This window comes from Labrus mixtus, chromosome 16 (assembly GCF_963584025.1).
Source record: "Labrus mixtus chromosome 16, fLabMix1.1, whole genome shotgun sequence".
In the NCBI taxonomy this organism is placed as follows: Eukaryota; Metazoa; Chordata; class Actinopteri; order Labriformes; family Labridae; genus Labrus; species Labrus mixtus.
In genome coordinates this window covers 12,900,249-12,920,354 of record NC_083627.1, presented here as the reverse complement: position 1 = coordinate 12,920,354, position 20,106 = coordinate 12,900,249, and the positions used below count along the sequence as shown (strand labels likewise).

Here is a 20,106-nt window from a genome sequence, read left to right as displayed (position 1 = left end):
TGTTCTGTTCCTCACCAACACTTTTGCATTTGGGGTTTAAGGGTGCTCTCCTGATCTTATTTATGAAGACTGAAGTTACACTGATAACCGTACAGATTTGTACACGTTTGTTTCTGGGACATAACGAGGGTGATGGATCCTCATGAGAGCTTGCACAGAAGACAGACGGTTGTATGTAGACTGGAGTTATCACTGCTGTTTTAGAGGCTAAAACAATAAAAGAAAAGCATGTTGAGCTGTTTTCACACATGCACTCCTGAAAATATATATAGATAATTTCAGGAGGACTGCTCCGGTTATTCTGCTGACCTGCCTGTCCTCAGGTAAGAGGTGATGTTAAAAAAAAAAAAAGATGCAGACAAAGCAGTCCTCCAAACGTCACCAATGAGAATATGTTGTACAAAAGAATCACAACATGAACTAAAGAGTGGAGCTTTTTAGAAACATGCAGAGGCTTTTGAGGTCGGGTACAATCACTTCTATCTGAACCAGTTCTCTTGCCCGCTTCCATCGCTGCAACACCTGTTGGTTTGACCTGATAACTGGTCACATGTATATCTGGCAAGCCAAAGGGGTGTCTAAAACGGCAGTGTGAGGGTGCATTAAAACCGCCTAACTATTCTGGTCCAAACAAATCCAGAGCATTCAGGACCAGAATCCAAAGTTAGGAGGACATACTGGCTGCTGCATTGTTGTCAGAGAAGCCAGCACTTCAACATAGCATGTTTCCTCAATGTCTGATCATATAGTAAGGTCACTTTATCATTTCAGTGAAATCTGCTAAAGTTTCTCAGTTATGTGAATTAATCGACACGTCACAAAGGCCTCGGGTTGAACTTGGTTTATTGTGCTGCATCACTGAGAGGAATGAAGACTTGTATATTACAGAAGCTAAAAGACATGTTGCATTATTCTTCATGTACAAACATTAGGTACAAACTGAGGTAAGGCCGGAAACTTATGGCTGCAGGAGATATAAAGTGCATAAAGACAGAGGGAGGGCGACTGAAGGTTTATGGCTTTTTAAAGATGGAGGAATGGAAAGAAATGTCCATGCAAGCTTGTTAAAGGGAATCATGCTGCTTTTAAAACATTGGCTCTTTGTTTTTACACACTTAAGAGTCTCCATATTTGTCAGACTCCTTTCTGTGACGTCAGACAAAAACTATAATCTCATGCATGTTCCTCACAGGACTGTGTTGCAGACATCACAGAGGAATAATTAAAACTGTAAATATGAGTTAGTACTGGAACTTTATCAGAGCTTTAAACTTCAATGTAATTCTAGTAAAAATCAGATGATATCCAGAACTGCTTGGTTAACATGGCAACTAATATAGGAGTCCTAGGTCCCGGAAATGTGGTCATTTCAATCTCATGCACACCGTCCAACTGCACAAACACGTTGGCAGGAGTTAGCCTGCTATATATGATGGATTCATTCCTCTACTAAACAATTGTTTATGAAATACCTTCATACAAAAAGAGCCAATGTTAAAAAAAAAAAAAAAAGAGCAGTAATTGCCCTTTAAAGGTCACATATTGAACAAAATAAACTTTACCATGGTAACTCTAATATGTGTCTCTAGTCTGTCTACAAACCCCCCAATGATGAGAAAAATCCATCCTCTCCGTCTTTTGCCTGCTCCACTTTTCAGAAAATGTGTGCTCAAACAGGCTGTTTGGAGATGTTCCCTTCATGACATCACAAAGGGCAGTAACCCCTCCCCCAGGTGTTTGACACTCCCACAGCTAGGTGTTTGTTCTGCCCTCTGAGTCTGCCTTCTCACTGTTAACAATTGGACATGGAGTCAGAAAGCCAGAGACAACGAAGCCCTTCCAGAGAGGGGCGTGGTCAGACACAGCTCATTTACATTTAAAGGTACAGACACAGAAACAGCCTGTTCTGAGCAGGGCTGAAATAGAGGGGTTTATAGGCATGATCAAATACAGGATCAGAGTGGATTTACAACAAGAAACTTCACAGACATGTTTTGAGGAGCTCTGAGACTTATTTACACTGAAGAGGAGGAGAATATGTGACCTTTTAAAGAAGAATTAGGAGCTGAAGTGATTTTTTTTTATTTTTTTTTTATGACGTCACAAAGTGGAAAAATGAAAACAAAAAAATGTCCACAAGTTTGAAAAACATAATTTTAACCACACTTAACTACGGTAAATGAACTTTTCATAAAGGGATGAAGGGAGTCCCATCACAAGTTAAATATTGCTGCCTAAATGTGAATAATCCCCCTGTCTACCCCAGTGCATGCTGGGAAGCCCCCCCCCCCCCTTCAGCCCTTGACGATGAAAGAAACAGGAACGATTGAAGCCTCATTTTTAAACGTAGATGTTGAAGTACATCAATTCTGTGTCTTATTTAAAGCAGTTAAAACCTTTGCAGCACGATAAAAGAGTAATTGAGCAACATTTGTTTGTAGCGCCAAGCGTTTCCACGGCAACAACGGGATCTTGTAATTTCATTGAGAGCGACAAATAGCTCCCGTTCAGATCTTAGAAATTAAATCATACAAAACTTTCCATAAATAGATCAATTCAAACCTGAAGTTTAGATCAAACTGCTGAAAGAACGTTTCTTTTACGACCACTTCGACTGCGCTGACCCGATGTTTCTTATGCTGATGTAAATACAAAACTCTGAAGTCTTAAAAGCTATAAACACAAAAACAGAACAGCTTACAGAAGTATTTTGAGCTGCAGATTCTCTTTTGACACTTTGTCTGTTTAAGTTGCTTTTTAAATTACCGTAAAATCCAGAATATAAATCACACCGGATTATAAGAGCACAGAAATTCAGCAGCGGCTAAGCGGTTTGTTTTCCGCTGACGATCCGTTTAGTTCTTCTTGATAAATCCGCCTCCAGAACTCACAATAAAAAAAGCCGTTTTGCATGTGAAACCTGGTGGGACCATCTTCAGTTCTTAAAAGACACACAAAGATAGTACAACAGTGAAACGTGGAAACTTAACTTCAGGTGGTTAAATCAGATGGAGAACATCACGCTGCTCTTGCTCACCCCTCCCTCTGAGGAGGAGGGGGAGGAGGAGGGGGGGACTTATGCTGTGGGGTTTGTTGTGGTTGTTGTTGTGGTTGTTGTTGGTCCTTTGTGGGAGCGTAATAAAGCTCCAGCGGTTTCCTCACCTTCCAGTATTTCTCGTTGACCAGCTCCAGAGTCAGAGAGCCGTTCAGCGTCTGAGGAGAGAGGGGGGGGGGGAGTGAGTCCAATGTAACAGAAGCTCTAATCACACTGCTGTTTGAAGGCTCAATATGAATGTCATGGAGGCGCAATGGGGGGTTTAAGTGATTCCCCGTCTGTGCCGCCTTTGGAGGTAGTAACAGAGACGTTACAGGGGAGAGACGGGAAAGGCGGGGCCAGCGGGGGAGTGCAGCGCTGTTTTGTTTGTGGAGCTCCTGCTGTGACGCTCTCTCTCACGCTTCCACACTGCCGTAACACAAAGTGGCACCTGCGCAGAGTCAATATGAATGCCTTAAGGTGTAAAGACGTCGGAGCTTTCTTACGCCGCTGGTTAGGAATTGCAATCCAAAAAGGAGGTTTGAGGACATGTTAAGCTTAGGGCTGTCAGCATTAACTTTGCATTAAAATCGCATTAATTAAGGTCTGAAATTATTGCTTTTGTTATACCGATTAATCTCCTGTTATTTTGTCCCTTCAGGCTCACCGTAGATAATCGTCCTCACTGTCTCCCTGTAGTCTCAGTGATGTAAAAGAAGGACACTGCTGCATCTTTGAACGTCTCATTTCACTTTAACAAACTCTCAGACAGCTCAGCTGACGAGTCCAAAGTAATATCCACCTTATGACATCACACATTGACCTTTGTTACGGTTCCTTTGAGCTGTTTGACCTCAGTTTGGGATCCCTAACCACTTCCTGTTTCTGCGCTTAACTTCCTGTCCTAACCTTCGTAACCAAAAAGAGTTGTTCTCAAGTGTCAGAGAAAAAGGCCATGTGTGAATAAATGAGAGAATAAAAAACGCTAAAGCATCAAAATTTCATTAAATCTCTTCAGCGTATGAAGGTTTCACCATAAGTGCTGAATGTATGTAAGCTTTCATGGTTGTATTTCCTGCCCAGTTGACACATTTTTAAGTCTTGTGAAAAGTGCGCCTGGTTTCGGTTACTCACAGAGAACTGTCCTCCTCTCGTCATGATGTAGATGGTGTACTGTTTCTCACTGACGTGGTTCAGAGTCGAGCCCTCTCCGCTCCCTGCTGCTCCTTTAGTCTCTTCTGCTGCTGCCTCTTCTCTCCCTCTGTCCTCCCTCTCTTTGTTGCTCTGCCCGTCCTCCAGAGCGATACGCAGAGCGAGGTATTTAGACAGATGGTCCACGGTGGCGTTGGCTGTCGTCTTCACAAACCTGCAGAGGAAGATTATGAGATGAATATTCAGGAATCTTAAAGGATACAAGAGGGAAAGTTAACTTGTGAACACCTGACTGCTTTGAATATACGGAACAGACATTTTTTTAAAATAGGGGCATCCGATCTAGTCTTACCTGGTCTGGTTGTAGTCCTGGGCGTGGACCAGTTGTGGGTGTGGCCTGAACACCAGCTCGATCTCCGAGGCCGGCCCCTCTTTGAGGCGTCTCACCGGAGGGTTGGGGCTGCAGCTGTCTGCCTCTGGCCCGGAGCCGTCGTCTGACGCTCGGGGGCGTTTTCTGCTCGGTCCGGCCTCTGAGGTGGTCTGACCACGGGAGTGAGGGGCGTGTGAGGGGGCGGAGTCGTGAGACAGGTGAGAGCGGGAGTCGCCATTGTCTTCCGCCCCGCTGAAGGTGGTGTTGTCGCTCTCCTGGGTCGGCTTCTTGACCCGGTGGTTCCTGCAGAGAGGAGGTAATCATGTAACAGTCTGCTTGGCCGATATCTCATCATATTCATAACTTTCTATTTCCTGCTGTAACCCTGAAATCACAACAAAAACGTGACCCTCCATGGTCTCCCCACCTCTCAGACCTGTAGCGGGCCTGCTGTCGGAGCCCCTCCTCGATGCTGGAGCTCAGCGCATCCTTGTTGTGGAGTCTGTTGAGTCGCTCCAGGACCCGGAGCTGGTGGGCCTCATACTCGTCCCGGCTCGGATAAATCTTTGAGATCAGGGCGTCGAAGTTTGAGTCCCTGCGCAGCGAACGCCTGGAGACCAGCTTCTTCCTGCAGGTGGGACACTCTTTGTTCCTGAGAGCGAGGGGAGGAGGAGCCGTGTTTACTGTGATTTACGGTTTAAACACTCTGGTTTTAAAAAAAAAAGTAAGGAAGCTGTGTGTGCGCTCACCCTGATCGCAGCGCGGTCACGATGCAGTCGGAGCAGAAGCGGTGCAGACACTCTTTGGTCGTCATGGTGTTCTTCAGCATGTCCAGACAGATGGGACACATGAGCTCACTGTGCAGAGCACGAGGAGACACGGCCACCTCTGTCCCGTCCACAATGGCCTCCTCAACAAACACAGACATTAAGTTTAATGATCTCAACTTGGGACATCAAGTGTCTGCAGAAGCAGTTGCTAAAATTAAATTTTTTCGCCAATTTCCGCATTCTTAAACCTGTGCCAACCAACCTAGCGCTAGGTTGGTTGCAAAAACAGGTTGGTTGCAAAAACACAATCTGTGTTAACCAAAGCTCCCATTCCAGGAATCTAAGCAAAAACCCATTCAAAAAGTCCATTATGCTGCATTATGGTCTGCTAGTGTACTGCTGACATGCGCAATCGTGCAGTCACGCCCACTGTCGGTTTAAAGGCCGAGGGCCCCCCCTCCCCCCTCTCCGTAAACTCACATTTTAAATCCATTATCCAAATCAACTTCCTAGGTCTCTTCTAAGAGATTTTGTGAGCCCACAAGTCACTTAAGGCCCCACTCTCAATTTGCCAAACCTTTCACAATTGAAACACTTTTATCAAAACATCGAAAAAGGGTGTTAAAAAGTGTGAAAATGTTCCAAAAGACAGAGGGTCATTCTCCACTATATTCTGTATGCTTTGTGAACAAGACTGATGTCAAAAACTCCTTTTAAAGGTGCTTAAAAGAGCTAATTTGACCATTTGAGGCCTAGCAGAGACATGAAGCCTTTTGACCTGTTCAACCCTGTTGCTCTATGAAAGACATGAAACTGAATATTAAAACAATGCCTGATGACAAATTAGATTAACTCTTCTTTAAGGAAAGAAGGATAAAAAAAAAGTACTAGGATGAATTAATATGGACAAGAGCACAAGAGATTTTGACTTTTAGCCATAATTCTAAACCAAGCACTTAAGGCTGTCCTCCAAGCATATAGTTCCCCAGATTCTATGATATACTTACACCAAAACAGTGTCGGGGTCAAAAAGTTTTTAAATAATTTCTGCAGACTGTTTCAGTCAGCAGCCGTGAAACAGGCTGCAGTGGTTCCAACATCATCTTTGTGGTATTTAAAACAATCCAAGTACAACTGACGGTCGTTGTTTTTGTCCCTGACAGGCTCAGGTATTTATTCTAAGTTTCTGAATACACAACAGAAAGGATCCCTTTTCTAGAGCTTCATAACGTTGATCTCTTTAAAGGTGAAATACTTGTCTGAGCCATTGGGCAACTTGTGACCTTAAAACCATTTCTTCACATCCAAAACAGTAACTACAGCCAAGACCGCCCGCAGAAGGACCCTCCCAGGATTTGATTTAAATCAACGTATGAACATTCGCTCAGTACTGTTAGCGCTAGCCTCCTGGCTAACATTAGTTCCCTCTCGGCCAGCTTACGTAGGTAACATTACATTGAAATTCACATCATTTTAAGAGGAGATGGTTTACATTTTGAAACAGGCGACTGAAGAAACAATAAATCAAAAATGTTTTACTTTTACGTGTCAAAGTCCGATTGGGTCGGGGGCCGGATTTGTTCAAATGAGACCTCAAGTGGGCCGGACTAAAAACTTTTGGATACCGTTCGGTATCTGATCATTTTTAACTTTGTACATGATTTGAGTGGTTTTAAAGTCGACCAAGTCCTTAAGTTTCAGTGTTTTCAGTTTGATGAAGAGTGGGTTCTCTGTAGTTGGAGTTAGTTATAATCCTTATGGCTCTTTTCTGGAGAATGAAGACTGGTTCTGTATTTGTTTTGTACGTGTTCCCCCACACTTCTACACAGTAAATAATATATGGGAGTATTAGGGAGCAGTACAACGTGTAAAGTGACTGTTGATTTAACAGCCCTTTCACTTTTCATTTAGTCTGGATGTGTGGAGACGGTCTGGGCCATTACGCAGCACGGAGATGATTGTTTCTCTGCTGCTCTTTGTGGCTCACTCCATAGGAAGCTTTGTTATCATTAGTAAAACTTTTGTTTTACATCAGTCAAGACAGGAGAAACTGGTAAGAAGTGTGGACAGAACTGAAGACCGTCATGATGCGCGCGCAGTGCAGCGGTTGAGTCCCGTAGCTTTGATCAAATTCTGGCAACTTGTGAGCAAATAAAACTAAAGAAATATCGCTCCTTCGATCTCTCTTGAAAACCTGCATTCTGTGTCACCTCTCTCAGGTGTTCAGCCTGTTTGCTGATGTGATGTATTACCAGCGTAATGCAGGAGCAGCTTGTGCGCTCGGCCACTTGTCTTTTTTATGATACTCCAAAGTGCCCCGTTTAATTAATATTCGTATCATGATATCAACCTTTACGTTGCTCATTTTATATGCGAGGGGATGAGCCGGCCGGCCGTCCCGCCGATGTAAACAAACTGAAGCTACGGCTAGGGAAACTTGGAAAACATCACAGCGGGACTCGGGTGTTACGCTCATTGTAGACAGTCATGACTCACAGAGTTATTTTCAGAGGATGTACTTGATTTCTATTACATTTAAGTGTGAAAAATTGCATTTTAAGCCTATAAGATAAAAAACTTCACACAACACACACACACACACGCACACACACACGCACACGCACACGCAGATAAGTGTTTACCTGAGGGCTCCTGTGAAGCTCGTACAGACTCAGCTCCCAGGTCTTACTGGGAGCCTGGATGTTCACTGGAGCTGCCATGCCTGCTGGTTCCCAGGCGTCGCTGAGCTGAGACAGGAAGAGAGAGGAATAGTGGTTTAGTCCCAAAAAAAATAACTCGTACTTTTAATCCAGTGTTTGAAATACTCGAGTGCTTGATTTTAGCAGCATATGCACCTGTTCAAATTTTGATTGGCTACAAGAAACATCTGCCATCGTCACAGTTGCGTGCAATTGGCCGAGAATTGATACATCAGTACAGGGTCAGTCACCTCTTTTCAACTCAGGCTCTCATAGGCTATTAGAGGCTTAAAACTGTGAATGGAAAAGTCCTGATTGGCCAAAGGAGGTGTCACCCGAGAGGTCAGATTGCAATTGTAAAAAAAAGTATCCATAAACAGTGTTTACCACACATGGACGATGCTTGTGAGGGCCGCTTAAGTATACTTCTGTTACCTGTTTTTATTTATTTTCTGTTTTAATCATATAATTGCAGCGCACACGAGAGAGCCGGGAGAGAGAACGTGGGCGCACAAGGACCTCACCAGCGGCTCTGTGCAACTTAATAAAACTCATGTTTAAAAAAAAAGAATTCCCTTTCGACTCCTGCTGAGAGATAAGACGCAGCCAAACCAAGAGAGCAGAATCACAAACTAAAGGCCCTGACACACCGAGCAGACGGCGAAGAACTAGCGGCGTCGCCTCATGTCACCTTTTGTCTTGACCAAAAAGTTGCACTTGAACACGCCACAAAGACTGCAGCCGACGGCCAACCACCACGTACGTTCTGCTCCAAGTGAGAAGGAAATAACTCTCCATGCCAGCGGTAGTCCGTTGTTATGATACGAGAAGACCATTTTCACACCGCTGTCGCTCACCACTCGTATTATATGTAGCCTACTAATAGAGAATAATGTCTGATAAAAAGATGAAAATGACGCTGGCGTTGTCAGCCCTTGATCTTTTAGTGGAAAAAGAAAAGAAGAGGCGGAGGAGACAAATAAGGAGAAACCGCACTAATGAGCGAAAGCATGGAGACTACAGCGGCGTGCTCAAGGGGCTTTCCTGAACCTGTGAGGAGAGCTGGAGAGAAATGAAACCTCCAAACAGCCAATCAGAGAGATCTCTCTCACCGACCAAAAAAAGGCCAACGGTTCGCCGACTGGTAGCAGCGGAGCCGGACAACTAGGGCGACGACCGCTCATCAACGGTTCAACTAGGGCTGACGGGCCAACGATCTCCTTGGCGTGTCTGGGCCGTAACATTAAAATACACCCCAAGATCCCTAAATGTCTTGGTCTCGTCTCGGCCTCTGAGCACTCTGGTCTCGGGTTAATGCGGTCTTGACTACAACACTAACATCATTGTATCACAACATCCACATCTCAGCATATTGCAAAATGTTTAAAATGGCATTAATATCGTATAGTGACACAAGTATGGTGATAATATCGTATCGTGAACATATCGTATCGTGGGGCTTCTGGTCATTCCCCATGGAGACTAAACAATAAGTGGGTATCCTCCCTGCACTACACCACTGCTATGCCAAATAACACTAAGCTGCCACACACTTAATGCATTCATGAGAAACAACAAAAGCACATTAAAAAAAGAAAAGAATAAACCACCTAATGATGAGTGTGAGGGGGAAAAGTCAGCCGGATACTGAACAAAGTGAGAAGCTTTGTTAACTTCTTACAGTGATTCATAATCACGGTTTTAACGGATGAAGAAGTTCACAAAGTTGGTTTATCATCTTTGTTTTCACAAGCCAAGAGCCAAATGTAAAAATCCGTCCGTGAAGACTTTAAAGTGGAGGCACAGAAAAGCAGGAAATCAACGTTTAAAACTCACCTGACGTTGAAGTGACGGACAGCTGAGCGGAGGAGACACCACCGACCCCCCTCCCGCGGCACACACACAAACACACGCACACACAGCCCACCAAAACAACTAAATGAATCACTATAGCAACACACTACCAGTGTTAGTTTTCTACCCGAGTCGTTACGCTGTCGGAGGTGTGTTTTTAGCTTCCGCTGTGACTCACTGGAAGAGGAAATCGGAGACAAAAAGATCCAGAGCGCAACATTTTTTTCCGAGCCCCACCTGCTAGCTAACGTTAGCTTCGGTCCATCATTCTTCTTCTGCTCCCCGGAACAACTGGCGCAGTCGGCGGCTGCACAGCGGACGCTTCATCACCCCTTTCCCGACCATAGTGACACCAAGTGGCCGCCCGGTGTATTACAACAGAAAAGCCATTAAAGATGATAGAGACATACATAGATACATAGATAGATAGATATATCTGGGACTCACAAGCAGAGCCCTCAGACAGAAACTCAATCAGAATAAACCAAATTATTAAACAACAACAATAAAACTACTTAACACATTGGGAAGAATCAACCAGAAAACAGAGCAAATTAGAGTGTTACCTGGCCCTAAATTGAGATTACACAGTGGCAGAATATCTAACCACTGTGACTGATACAAAACTGAGGGAATGTTTACAGACTCAGGGAACACGGCCTCGCCATCGAGAGGGCACCATAGACAGACCTGGCTCCCCAAAGAGGTCTCATAAATCCTCTATGTCCTGTAAATTTGTCTTATTAATGTTCATTTTATCGAGTATTGTTACTTTGTTGTTTTTATTTCTGCTTTGTAAGGTGACCTTGAGTGCTTTGAAAGGCGTCTTGTTATTGTTATTATACAGACGATTGCATGGCTTTAACAAGTTATTACTATCTTTGCTAGCGAGGTAGAGGCTAAACCCTCACAAGTGAAGGAAGAGTAACACCTTTAACAGGTGCCAAATGATCTTAACTGTTTACATCTGTGTGTCTGTCTGTTGTGAAGCGATTTCTTGCTGTAACTTGCTTTGGTAGGAGCAGAAGAATAGGTCTGACTTGAAATATTATTTATTGTTACAACAAATTATATTAGAAATAATACTGAGGGGGCTCCAGCCCCCGAAAGACTGACTGGGCATGACCTCATCGAATGCATTAATGATCTCTGCACACTCACTGTGCAGACACACAGAGCTGTAAATATACTTTAAAACACATTCTTATATTTGTATTTGATTTATCTGTAAGTTATCTGTAGTCATCTGTGTTTGTTTAAAGAGCTTATAACAACTTTAAAGTTAAACATAAACTGTTTGTATGTTGAGGCTTCATTCCTCTTGTCTCAGACCCGATTGTTCATATTGAGCCGTCTGTTATTTGATTATTTGTTTTTCATTTGGGGGTTTATTTTCTCACTGTCTTTGACGATTTAAAGGTGGTCTTCCTGTTGCTAATAAAGCCTGCTTTCAATCCAAAATAAGATTTGTTGTTTGATATTACTTCATTTTTCACCAAAAATCCTCAAAAGATGTTGAACTATTCATTTCCAACCAAAAGTGGAAACAAATAAAATGTTGAATTTCCCTTTTTTTAAACTCCCAAAGCTGCAAATTTGTAGTTTTATACAGTAGCTGCTAAAGTGCATCTGTAATCTCTGTAGCATACACCATGAAAGATTCTGATGCTGTCACATGAACACTTCCTGTTACTGAGGGCTGCATAAAACAGAAGAGACCAGTTTACAGTTTACCTTCATTTATTGATTAATTGAGAGGTGAACATAATTATCACAAATAAGTGCCAAGAATAAGTGCATCTGTTGTTGGGTTTTTTTGGTTGCAGAATCATGAATTAAAAACAATTTAAATGACAATAACATGAATCATTTGAATCACTTCATACAATCACAAAGGTCCTTTCTTCAGACAGATCTTCATATAATGATCAGACACACTCACACACACGCGCATTCAATCACTTGACATTAATCCTAAAATCACTTTTTGTCATTCAAGCAATGAACAATGGAATTTACACATGTACACAATAAATAGGACAATAAATAGAATAACTTACACCTATTTCAAAGATTCAACATCATCTATGTTTGCAACTGTTAATGATTAGTAAAGGTAGTAAAGTGAGAGGACAAATCAACCTTTCTTAACCTGGCTTTTAAAAGGTAAAATATTAGATTTGCATAGTGAAAAAATACATAGTATAAGTTTGATATAGGAAAATAAATAAATACATCTCTGCATTTAACGTTCAAAAAGAGTCCATCAATCGTGAAACACAAATAAAAATTTGCTGGTCTTTAAAGGAGTGCAGCAGCTAAGACAGCCACTGTGACAGAAATGATGCTGATTTTGTTGTTCACTGCTGCCGAGGACCCTCCTGATCCTGATCCTGATCCTGCTCCGGAAGAACTTGAAGTAGTGCCAGTGCCAGTGCCAGTACCAGTGCCAGTGCCAGTGCCAGTACCAGTGCCAGTGCCAGTGCCAGTGCCAGTGCCAGTGCCAGTGCCAGTTCCTGCTCCGGCACCTGTTGCAGATCCTGCTGGTGCTCCTGTTGCTGTGTTGGCCTGTGTTGGTTGTCTTGACACGGCTGTTTCTGCACCCGATGCTGCTGCTGAGGCGGCTGATGCTGCTGCGTCTAATGATACTGCCATTGATTCTACCAGGTCTGCTGCATCTTCTTCTGTTGGTTCTGACACTGCACTTGCTGCTGTTCCTACTGTTGCCTCTGCTGCCAGTGCTGCTGTTTGAGCCATCTTTGCCACAGTTTGGGCCTCTTGTATTGATGCCTTCTCCTCAGCTGTCGGCCCTGGAATGGCTGATAACACGTTGTCTAATTTTCCCCATGCGTCTTCTGTTTCCATAGCAACTCTTTTGGTAGCTTCTTCAGCTGCTTTCAACATTTTTTGGTCTGCATTACCAGATGCTGCTTCTGCTGCAGCTTCTGCTGCTGTTTTTGCTGCTTTTGCTAATTGTGAAGCTGATGCTGCTACTTCTGCTGCTTGCTTTGCTGCTGATTCTGGTCTTGTTCCTATTGCGGCTTGTATTGCTGCTTGTGATGCTGCCTCTGCTGCCTCTGCTGCTTTTCTTGCTTCATTTACAGCAAATTCTTTTGGTACTAACCCCTCTTGCAGTAATGCACCAGCTATTTGTGCTGATCTGGCAGCTTTTGCAGCAGTTTTTGCTTCTTCTGTTGCTCCAGCAGAATTTGCAGCTGCTGCAGCTGCGGCGGCTACTGCTGCAGCTGCTGATGTCATTCCAGCTACAGCTGTTTCCTGTGCTTTGGCTGCTATAGCTTCTAACGCAGCCCCTCCTGTTGCAGTTTCAGCTTGTGTTGTCTCAACGGTAATTGGTCTTGCTGTTGCATTTCCTTCTGATTCTGTAAAAGCTATTGACAATAAAGCTGCTGCTGCTCCAGCTGCAGCCTCTGCAGATCTTGCTGCAGCCTTTGCTGTTGACATCATTATTTTTGTGTTGTTTGTTGATGCAATGTTTGCTGATGTTTCTGCTGTAATTGCTGCCGCTTCTGCCATATCTGCCACTGTTTTTGCTATGGCAACTGCTGCTTGTGTTTCCTCTGTTATTTCTTTTGCTATTTCATCTGTAACTGCTGACAACGCTTCTTTTGCTCCTTCTGCTTCTCTTGCAACCCTTCTTACAGCCTGTGCAGTTGCTGTAATTGCTTCTGGTGTTACTTTATGTGAAGCCATGGTAGCGGCTCTTGCTGCTTCTCTTGCTGCCTTTGCTGCTTTTGAAGATGCTTCTGCTATTTGTTCTGCTACAACTGCTGTAGATGCTGGTGCATTTTGTAGTGCTTGTAATGCCTCTAGTGCAACTTCTTCTGCTGCATCTGCTGCATCTGTGGCAGCTTTTGCTGCTAATGTTACTGTTGTATCTCCTGCAGCTAATAATGCAGAAGCTTTGGCTGCTACTTCTGCAGCTTCTACTGCATTTTTCATTGCTTCAGACACAGGTACTCCAGCGGCTGCTGCTGTTGAAGCTGCTACTGCTGTTGCTGCTGCTGCTGCTGCAGTGGATGTTGTCACAAGCACAGCTTGTTCTTCTGTGACTGGTGGTGATATTGTTGGCACTTGATTAATTGGCAGCAATGTCAAAGGAATGATGTTTGTATTTGGTAGTGCATTTTCTGCTGCTGTTGCTGCTGCTTCTGCAGCTTTTCCTGCTGCTTCTGCTGCTGTTTTCATGATTTCTGCAATTTCGTCCGTTGTCTCCATTCCAGTTGCTGCTGATACCGTTCGTGCTGCCGCCTCTGATATTTCTGCCACTGCTTTTGCTGCTGACATTGACATGAGCCTTGTTGCTGCTTCTGGATCACTGGCAGAGGATATTTTAGTTTCAAAGATTTCTGCTGCATTAATTGAAGTGTTGGCCACTGATTCTGCTGCTTCTGCAATCTCAATGATTGCTGTCGGTTTACCCAAGGCTGCCATCTCTGCTGCTGCTGCTGCTTTTTCAGCTGCCTCTGCTGCCATTAATGCTGCACCTGGTAGTCCTGCAATTGCTGCTGCTGTAGATTCAGGTGCTGTGTTTGCTTCTTGTGCTGCTGCTTCAGCTGCTGCTCGGGCGGCTTTAGCAGCTTTTGTTGCAGCTTTTGCTGCCACTATTGCTGGTTCTTCTCCTGCAGCCACTAATACAGCAGCTCTGGCTGCTTCCTTTGCAGCTATTATAGCCTTTTCTGCATCTGGAGATGTTGTTGCTCCAGCAGCTACTGAAGTTGCGGCTGCTGCGGCTGCTGCTGTGGAAGCTGCTGCAGCTGATGCAGAAGCTGCTGCTGCTGTCAGCGTAGCTGCTGCTCCTGGAGCCAATGTTTTGGGAAATGCAGCTTTTGAGGCTTCACTCGCGACCTTTGCTGCAATCACTGCAGCCTCTATTGCGTTGTTTGTGGATAGAGCTTCCTTCTCATCTACTTGTGTATCTGCTTCTTCAGCTGTTGTATTTGCAGCAGCTTTTGTGGCCTCTGCTGCCTCGTTAGCTTTAGTTGCTGCCTCTGCAGTCAATTCTGTGACTGTTTCTGCTGCTTTTATAGATTCTTGCAATTCTTCTGGAATGTTTGTTGCAGCTGCAAGGAAAGCTTGTATTTCTTCTAGAGCTTTGGCTGCATCTTTTGTGGCATGTGCTGTGTCCACTGCAGCTTCCTCTGCAGCTTCTCCTGTTGTTGCTTGTGCAGCATTGAATATGGCTTCTTCTACTTTGTCTGCTGCAAGTGTTGCATTTGTTAATAGCTCTGCCAGTGAGTGTGCTAGATCTGATGTAGATGCTGGTGCAGTGTCAGCTGCTTTTTGTGCTGCTACTGCTGCTGCTTTGGCTGCATCTACAGCTTTTTGGGCAAGTTCTGCTGCTTGAATTGGTGTCAGAGTTCCATTTTGGACGGCTACGGAAGCCAATGCTGCTTCCTCTGCAGCTTCTGAGGCGGCCTCTGCGGCAGCTAATGCTGCTTCGGCTGTGGGTCCAGTGGTGGCTGCTGCTGCTGTTGCGGCTGTTGCTGCTGAAGTTGCTGCAATTGCTGCCGCTGCGGCTGTTCCTGCTGCTGCTGCTCTTGCTGAAGTTTCTGCAGGTGATGGTCCTGTGGGTTTTGCGGTGGTAGATACTGTAGGAACTGTTGTTGTTGCTGAAAAGGCAGCTTTTACTGCATCTGCAGCCATCATAGCTGCTTCCACTGCTTCTTTAGAAGTTTGAATTGCGTTGGGTTCATTTTCAGCTCCTGCTTCTTCAGCTGTTGTATTTGCAGCAGCTTTTGTGGCCTCTGCTGCCTTGTTAGCTTTAGTTGCTGCCTCTGCAGTCAATTCTGTGACTGTTTCTGCTGCTTTCACAGATTCTTGCAATTCTTCTGGAATGTTTGTTGCAGCTGCAAGGAAAGCTTGTATTTCTTCTAGAGCTTTGGCTGCATCTTTTGTGGCATGTGCTGTGTCCACTGCAGCTTCCTCTGCAGCTTCTCCTGTTGTTGCTTGTGCAGCATTGAATATGGCTTCTTCTACTTTGTCTGCTGCAAGTGTTGCATTTGTTAATAGCTCTGCCAGTGAGTGTGCTAGGTCTGATGTAGATGCTGGTGCAGTGTCAGCTGCTTTTTGTGCTGCTACTGCTGCTGCTTTGGCTGCATCTACAGCTTTTTGGGCAAGTTCTGCTGCTTGAATTGGTGTCAGAGTTCCATTTTGGACGGCTACGGAAGCCAATGCTGCTTCCTCTGCAGCTTCTGAGGCGGCCTCTGCGGCAGCTAATGCTGCTTCGGCTGTGGGTCCAGTGGTGGCTGCTGCTGCTGTTGCGGCTGTTGCTGCTGAAGTTGCTGCAATTGCTGCCGCTGCGGCTGTTCCTGCTGCTGCTGCTCTTGCTGAAGTTTCTGCAGGTGATGGTCCTGTGGGTTTTGCGGTGGTAGATACTGTAGGAACTGTTGTTGTTGCTGAAAAGGCAGCTTTTACTGCATCTGCAGCCATCATAGCTGCTTCCACTGCTTCTTTAGAAGTTTGAATTGCGTTGGGTTCATTTTCAGCTCCTGCTTCTTCAGCTGTTGTATTTGCAGCAGCTTTTGTGGCCTCTGCTGCCTTGTTAGCTTTAGTTGCTGCCTCTGCAGTCAATTCTGTGACTGTTTCTGCTGCTTTCACAGATTCTTGCAATTCTTCTGGAATGTTTGTTGCAGCTGCAAGGAAAGCTTGTATTTCTTCTAGAGCTTTGGCTGCATCTTTTGTGGCATGTGCTGTGTCCACTGCAGCTTCCTCTGCAGCTTCTCCTGTTGTTGCTTGTGCAGCATTGAATATGGCTTCTTCTACTTTGTCTGCTGCAAGTGTTGCATTTGTTAATAGCTCTGCCAGTGAGTGTGCTAGATCTGATGTAGATGCTGGTGCAGTGTCAGCTGCTTTTTGTGCTGCTACTGCTGCTGCTTTGGCTGCATCTACAGCTTTTTGGGCAAGTTCTGCTGCTTGAATTGGTGTCAGAGTTCCATTTTGGACGGCTACGGAAGCCAATGCTGCTTCCTCTGCAGCTTCTGAGGCGGCCTCTGCGGCAGCTAATGCTGCTTCGGCTGTGGGTCCAGTGGTGGCTGCTGCTGCTGTTGCGGCTGTTGCTGCTGAAGTTGCTGCAATTGCTGCCGCTGCGGCTGTTCCTGCTGCTGCTGCTCTTGCTGAAGTTTCTGCAGGTGATGGTCCTGTGGGTTTTGCCTCGGTGGCTGCTGCTGCATTTGTTGGGGGTCCTGTAGGTGATTGTCCTGTGGGGTTTGCCCCGGTGGCTGCTGCATTTGTTGGGGGTCCTGTAGGTGATGGTCCTGTGGGGTTTGCCCCGGTGGCTGCTGCATTTGTTGGGGGTCCTGTAGGTGATGGTCCTGTGGGGTTTGCCCCGGTGGCTGCTGCATTTGTTGGGGGTCCTGTAGGTGATGGTCCTGTGGGGTTTGCCCCGGTGGTTGCTGCATTTGTTGAGGGTCCTGTAGGTCTCCCTACTGTAGCCGGGATGTCTGTTGTGGCAGCTATGGTGGATGTTGGAGCCATAGTAGTGTATCCAGGACACTTGGCTCGCAGCAGTCCCTCCGCTTGCTGGCTGTAAAATACTGTTGGTACGAAAGTGTTTGGTCAGAATTCAGTCATGTATGTCTCCATGATTTGTTCTCATTGTATAAATATAACTTTTAATACTAACCAGCAACAATGAGGGTGACTATAAAAGTCTTGATGATCATCCTGACTTCTTTTTGATCTCCTACACGTACTCCGAAAAGATGTCTGATGATGTTCTATAAAATGTGAAAAAGAGGTGGTTATGAAAACAAATTGGAGATTTATCAAGCTTCCATTTCTCAGGGGGGTAACTTGTAGTTTATATTTCAAATGAAAAAACATGTGAGACCCAGAGGGGTTCCTTATTCAGTCCCTCTATGAAGAGGTCAAATTCATTCACTGAAATAATAAAATCCAAATCTGTTTATTGGTAACAGTGAGTATTGTATATTTTTGTATTTTGGATAAGCGTTTTTATATATTTACGGATGGTAGACATCTACAGGCTTGCTCCAACAGTATTTCGTTGTACTTGTACAGTGACAATAAAGATATCTTATCTTCTAGGAAACACTAAAGGTGTATTTGCATGTCTGAGGGTGTTGGACTTGGAGCTGCACTTGAACAGAACACAAATTATGACAACTACAAATAGATGGGCGTACTCTGACTTTAAGTGGAAATGTCAACAATTGTGAAGTGAGTGCTATAATATTCTAATTTAGAACACACAGTGACTGACATTCAGGGGCCGCAGCTGAATTAAGTCCTTCTGATCTGAGCTGTACAAGAAGCCTTTTGAGTTCCCATGCAGGGACGAGATATCCAATTAAAGGTTTCAAGTGTTAACAAGATGCAAGAAATGCCCCCAAATCAAAAAAAAAAAAAAAAAGAAGCTGAGAGGACAAACTGATGACCAGTCAAAGATCAAACAAACGGAAAAAAACGGAAAAAGAGGATGGTGGCACATCCAAACAGCAAGCAGCAAGAAACATGCGCACACTTCATACCTGTGAAAACAACAACTTTGTTCTCTGATCACTTCACAAAACAGTGAATCCCTGCATACCGGCACAGTGGCATGGTAACAAACATTGAGGCTCTGATTTCTGTGTTTCGCTGCTTATTATTATTATTATTATTATTATTGTTATTCACAATGAGTCCACTAGATTAAAAAAGGTGGATTTAATCCTGAAGAGTATAAGCAAACAGCCTTCATCCATCGTTAAAAGAGACGGGATGGCTTTTCTTGTGTAACAACAGCGTACAGAGAAATGTGAAGTCACAAAACCAAAGTAAAAATAAAAAACATCAAATTGAAGCTATGCACTCATTTAAAAAAAAAAAAAGTCTATCAAAGAAAAAAAAGAGTGCAAAACAAACCCTTAAAAATGCTTTACCTGAAAGATTTAGTTTTTATGGATAAAGAAAAGAACAAATGTAGTTTGTACTGCACAGAAACCAAAGCTAAAATAATCCCTGCATTGATTTAAAAAAACAACAACGAGTTTCAAAGTCTGAATAAAAACAATCAGACAAAGTTGAAAGCTTCAGAAGTTAAGAAAGACTCGTACCTGGATGATGAAGTGAAGTCTGTGTGCTGTCTGTTCTCTGTCTCCTTAATCTCTTCTCCTCGACTGTTTCTCTGATCTGTGTCTCTCAGCCTGGCATGCCCTCCTTCATATATATTTGAGTTACGTCAAATAATAAAATTAATTTTAATGAGGCCTCCCACACCCAGTAAGGCGTGTTCCCTATCTGGAAATGGAAACTGATTGGAGCCTGAATCTTGTTGAGTCACATAGGCTATTGTGCCAATTCTTTTTTACATTTGGACGGATAATTAGGCGTGTATTATTCCTTCACGTCGGTGTCTGAACCTCTAGGCGTCACTATGGGTATTTACATATTTGTCAAATTATTAGTACAAACCTATTAACACAAAACAGCTAACAACAGCACACATCACACCCGCCCCAAAGACAAAAATATTTCATCCACACCTCAGTTACAAATTGTGGTTAACCCAACTATAAGAACTGACCATTATAACTCTCAAAAAGGATTTACACCAACTGTCCATTTCTACGCATTCTTTTATCGACATCAATCAATTCAATACATTTTTATTTGTATAGTGTCAACTCATAACAAGTGTTATCTCGAGACACTTTACAAATGAGCAGGTAAAAAGACCATACTCATTGTTACGTTACAAAAAGCAGGTAAAAGACCTTACTTATTGCTATATTACAAAGATCCGGCCTATCCATCATGAGCACTTTAGCAAAGCAGCAAAAAGTTACAGTGGTAAGAAAAAACTGCCTTATTAAAAGGCAGAAATCTTCGTCCGGATCCTCGGCTCATGAAGGGCTTGGAAAGGGATAGAGGGAGAGATGGGATAAAATGCAGCTCTTCCTGCATTTTATCCCATCTCTCCCCCTATCCCTCTGGATAGGGAGCAAGGGGGTGGGGGTGGGCACCCTGACAAAATGTGTGTTAACATATGTTAATGCCTAGAGGTCAAAAAGCTGCAGAACCACTTGATGTATGAAGATCAACTTTATTAACAAACTAGACTGACGCCTTTTCACAGCCACAACCCTGATGAAGGCCACAAGCCGAGACACGTCTGTGTAATTTGTTAATAAAGTTGATCTTCATACTACGAGTGTTGCTGGAGCTTTTTGACCTCTTCAAGCCTCTCACTCTTCATGCACCTTG

General features: G+C 44.0%; 3 protein-coding genes across 14 annotated transcripts in view; 1 reads left to right on the top strand and 2 right to left on the bottom strand.

The window, feature by feature from the left end:
- The window catches only part of LOC132990790 (uncharacterized), a 527,599-nt gene that overhangs the window by 409,949 nt on the left and 97,544 nt on the right, over positions 1-20,106 (top strand). The window lies entirely within an intron of this gene.
- On the bottom strand, positions 827-10,196 carry LOC132990930 (E3 ubiquitin-protein ligase RING2-A-like). 5 transcript variants are annotated; one of them, XM_061059420.1, is made up of 7 exons: positions 10,117-10,196; positions 7,969-8,073; positions 5,306-5,466; positions 4,984-5,208; positions 4,539-4,859; positions 4,169-4,400; positions 827-3,213 (listed from the first exon to the last, which is right to left on the bottom strand). In XM_061059420.1, the coding sequence occupies exons 2-7, from the start codon at positions 8,044-8,046 to the stop codon at positions 3,034-3,036; spliced, it is 1,197 nt and encodes a 398-aa protein (XP_060915403.1). In that variant the 5' UTR covers positions 8,047-8,073; positions 10,117-10,196; the 3' UTR covers positions 827-3,033. The 5 variants fall into 5 exon arrangements, with proteins under 5 accessions (XP_060915403.1, XP_060915405.1, XP_060915402.1 ...); XM_061059422.1 differs by having other exon boundaries at positions 5,306-5,463; XM_061059419.1 differs by having other exon boundaries at positions 9,862-10,162.
- LOC132991444 (mucin-19-like) lies at positions 11,586-19,057 on the bottom strand. Its single transcript, XM_061060218.1, has 3 exons — positions 18,957-19,057; positions 17,522-17,615; positions 11,586-17,432 (listed from the first exon to the last, which is right to left on the bottom strand). The coding sequence occupies exons 2-3, from the start codon at positions 17,559-17,561 to the stop codon at positions 12,181-12,183; spliced, it is 5,292 nt and encodes a 1,763-aa protein (XP_060916201.1). The 5' UTR covers positions 17,562-17,615; positions 18,957-19,057; the 3' UTR covers positions 11,586-12,180.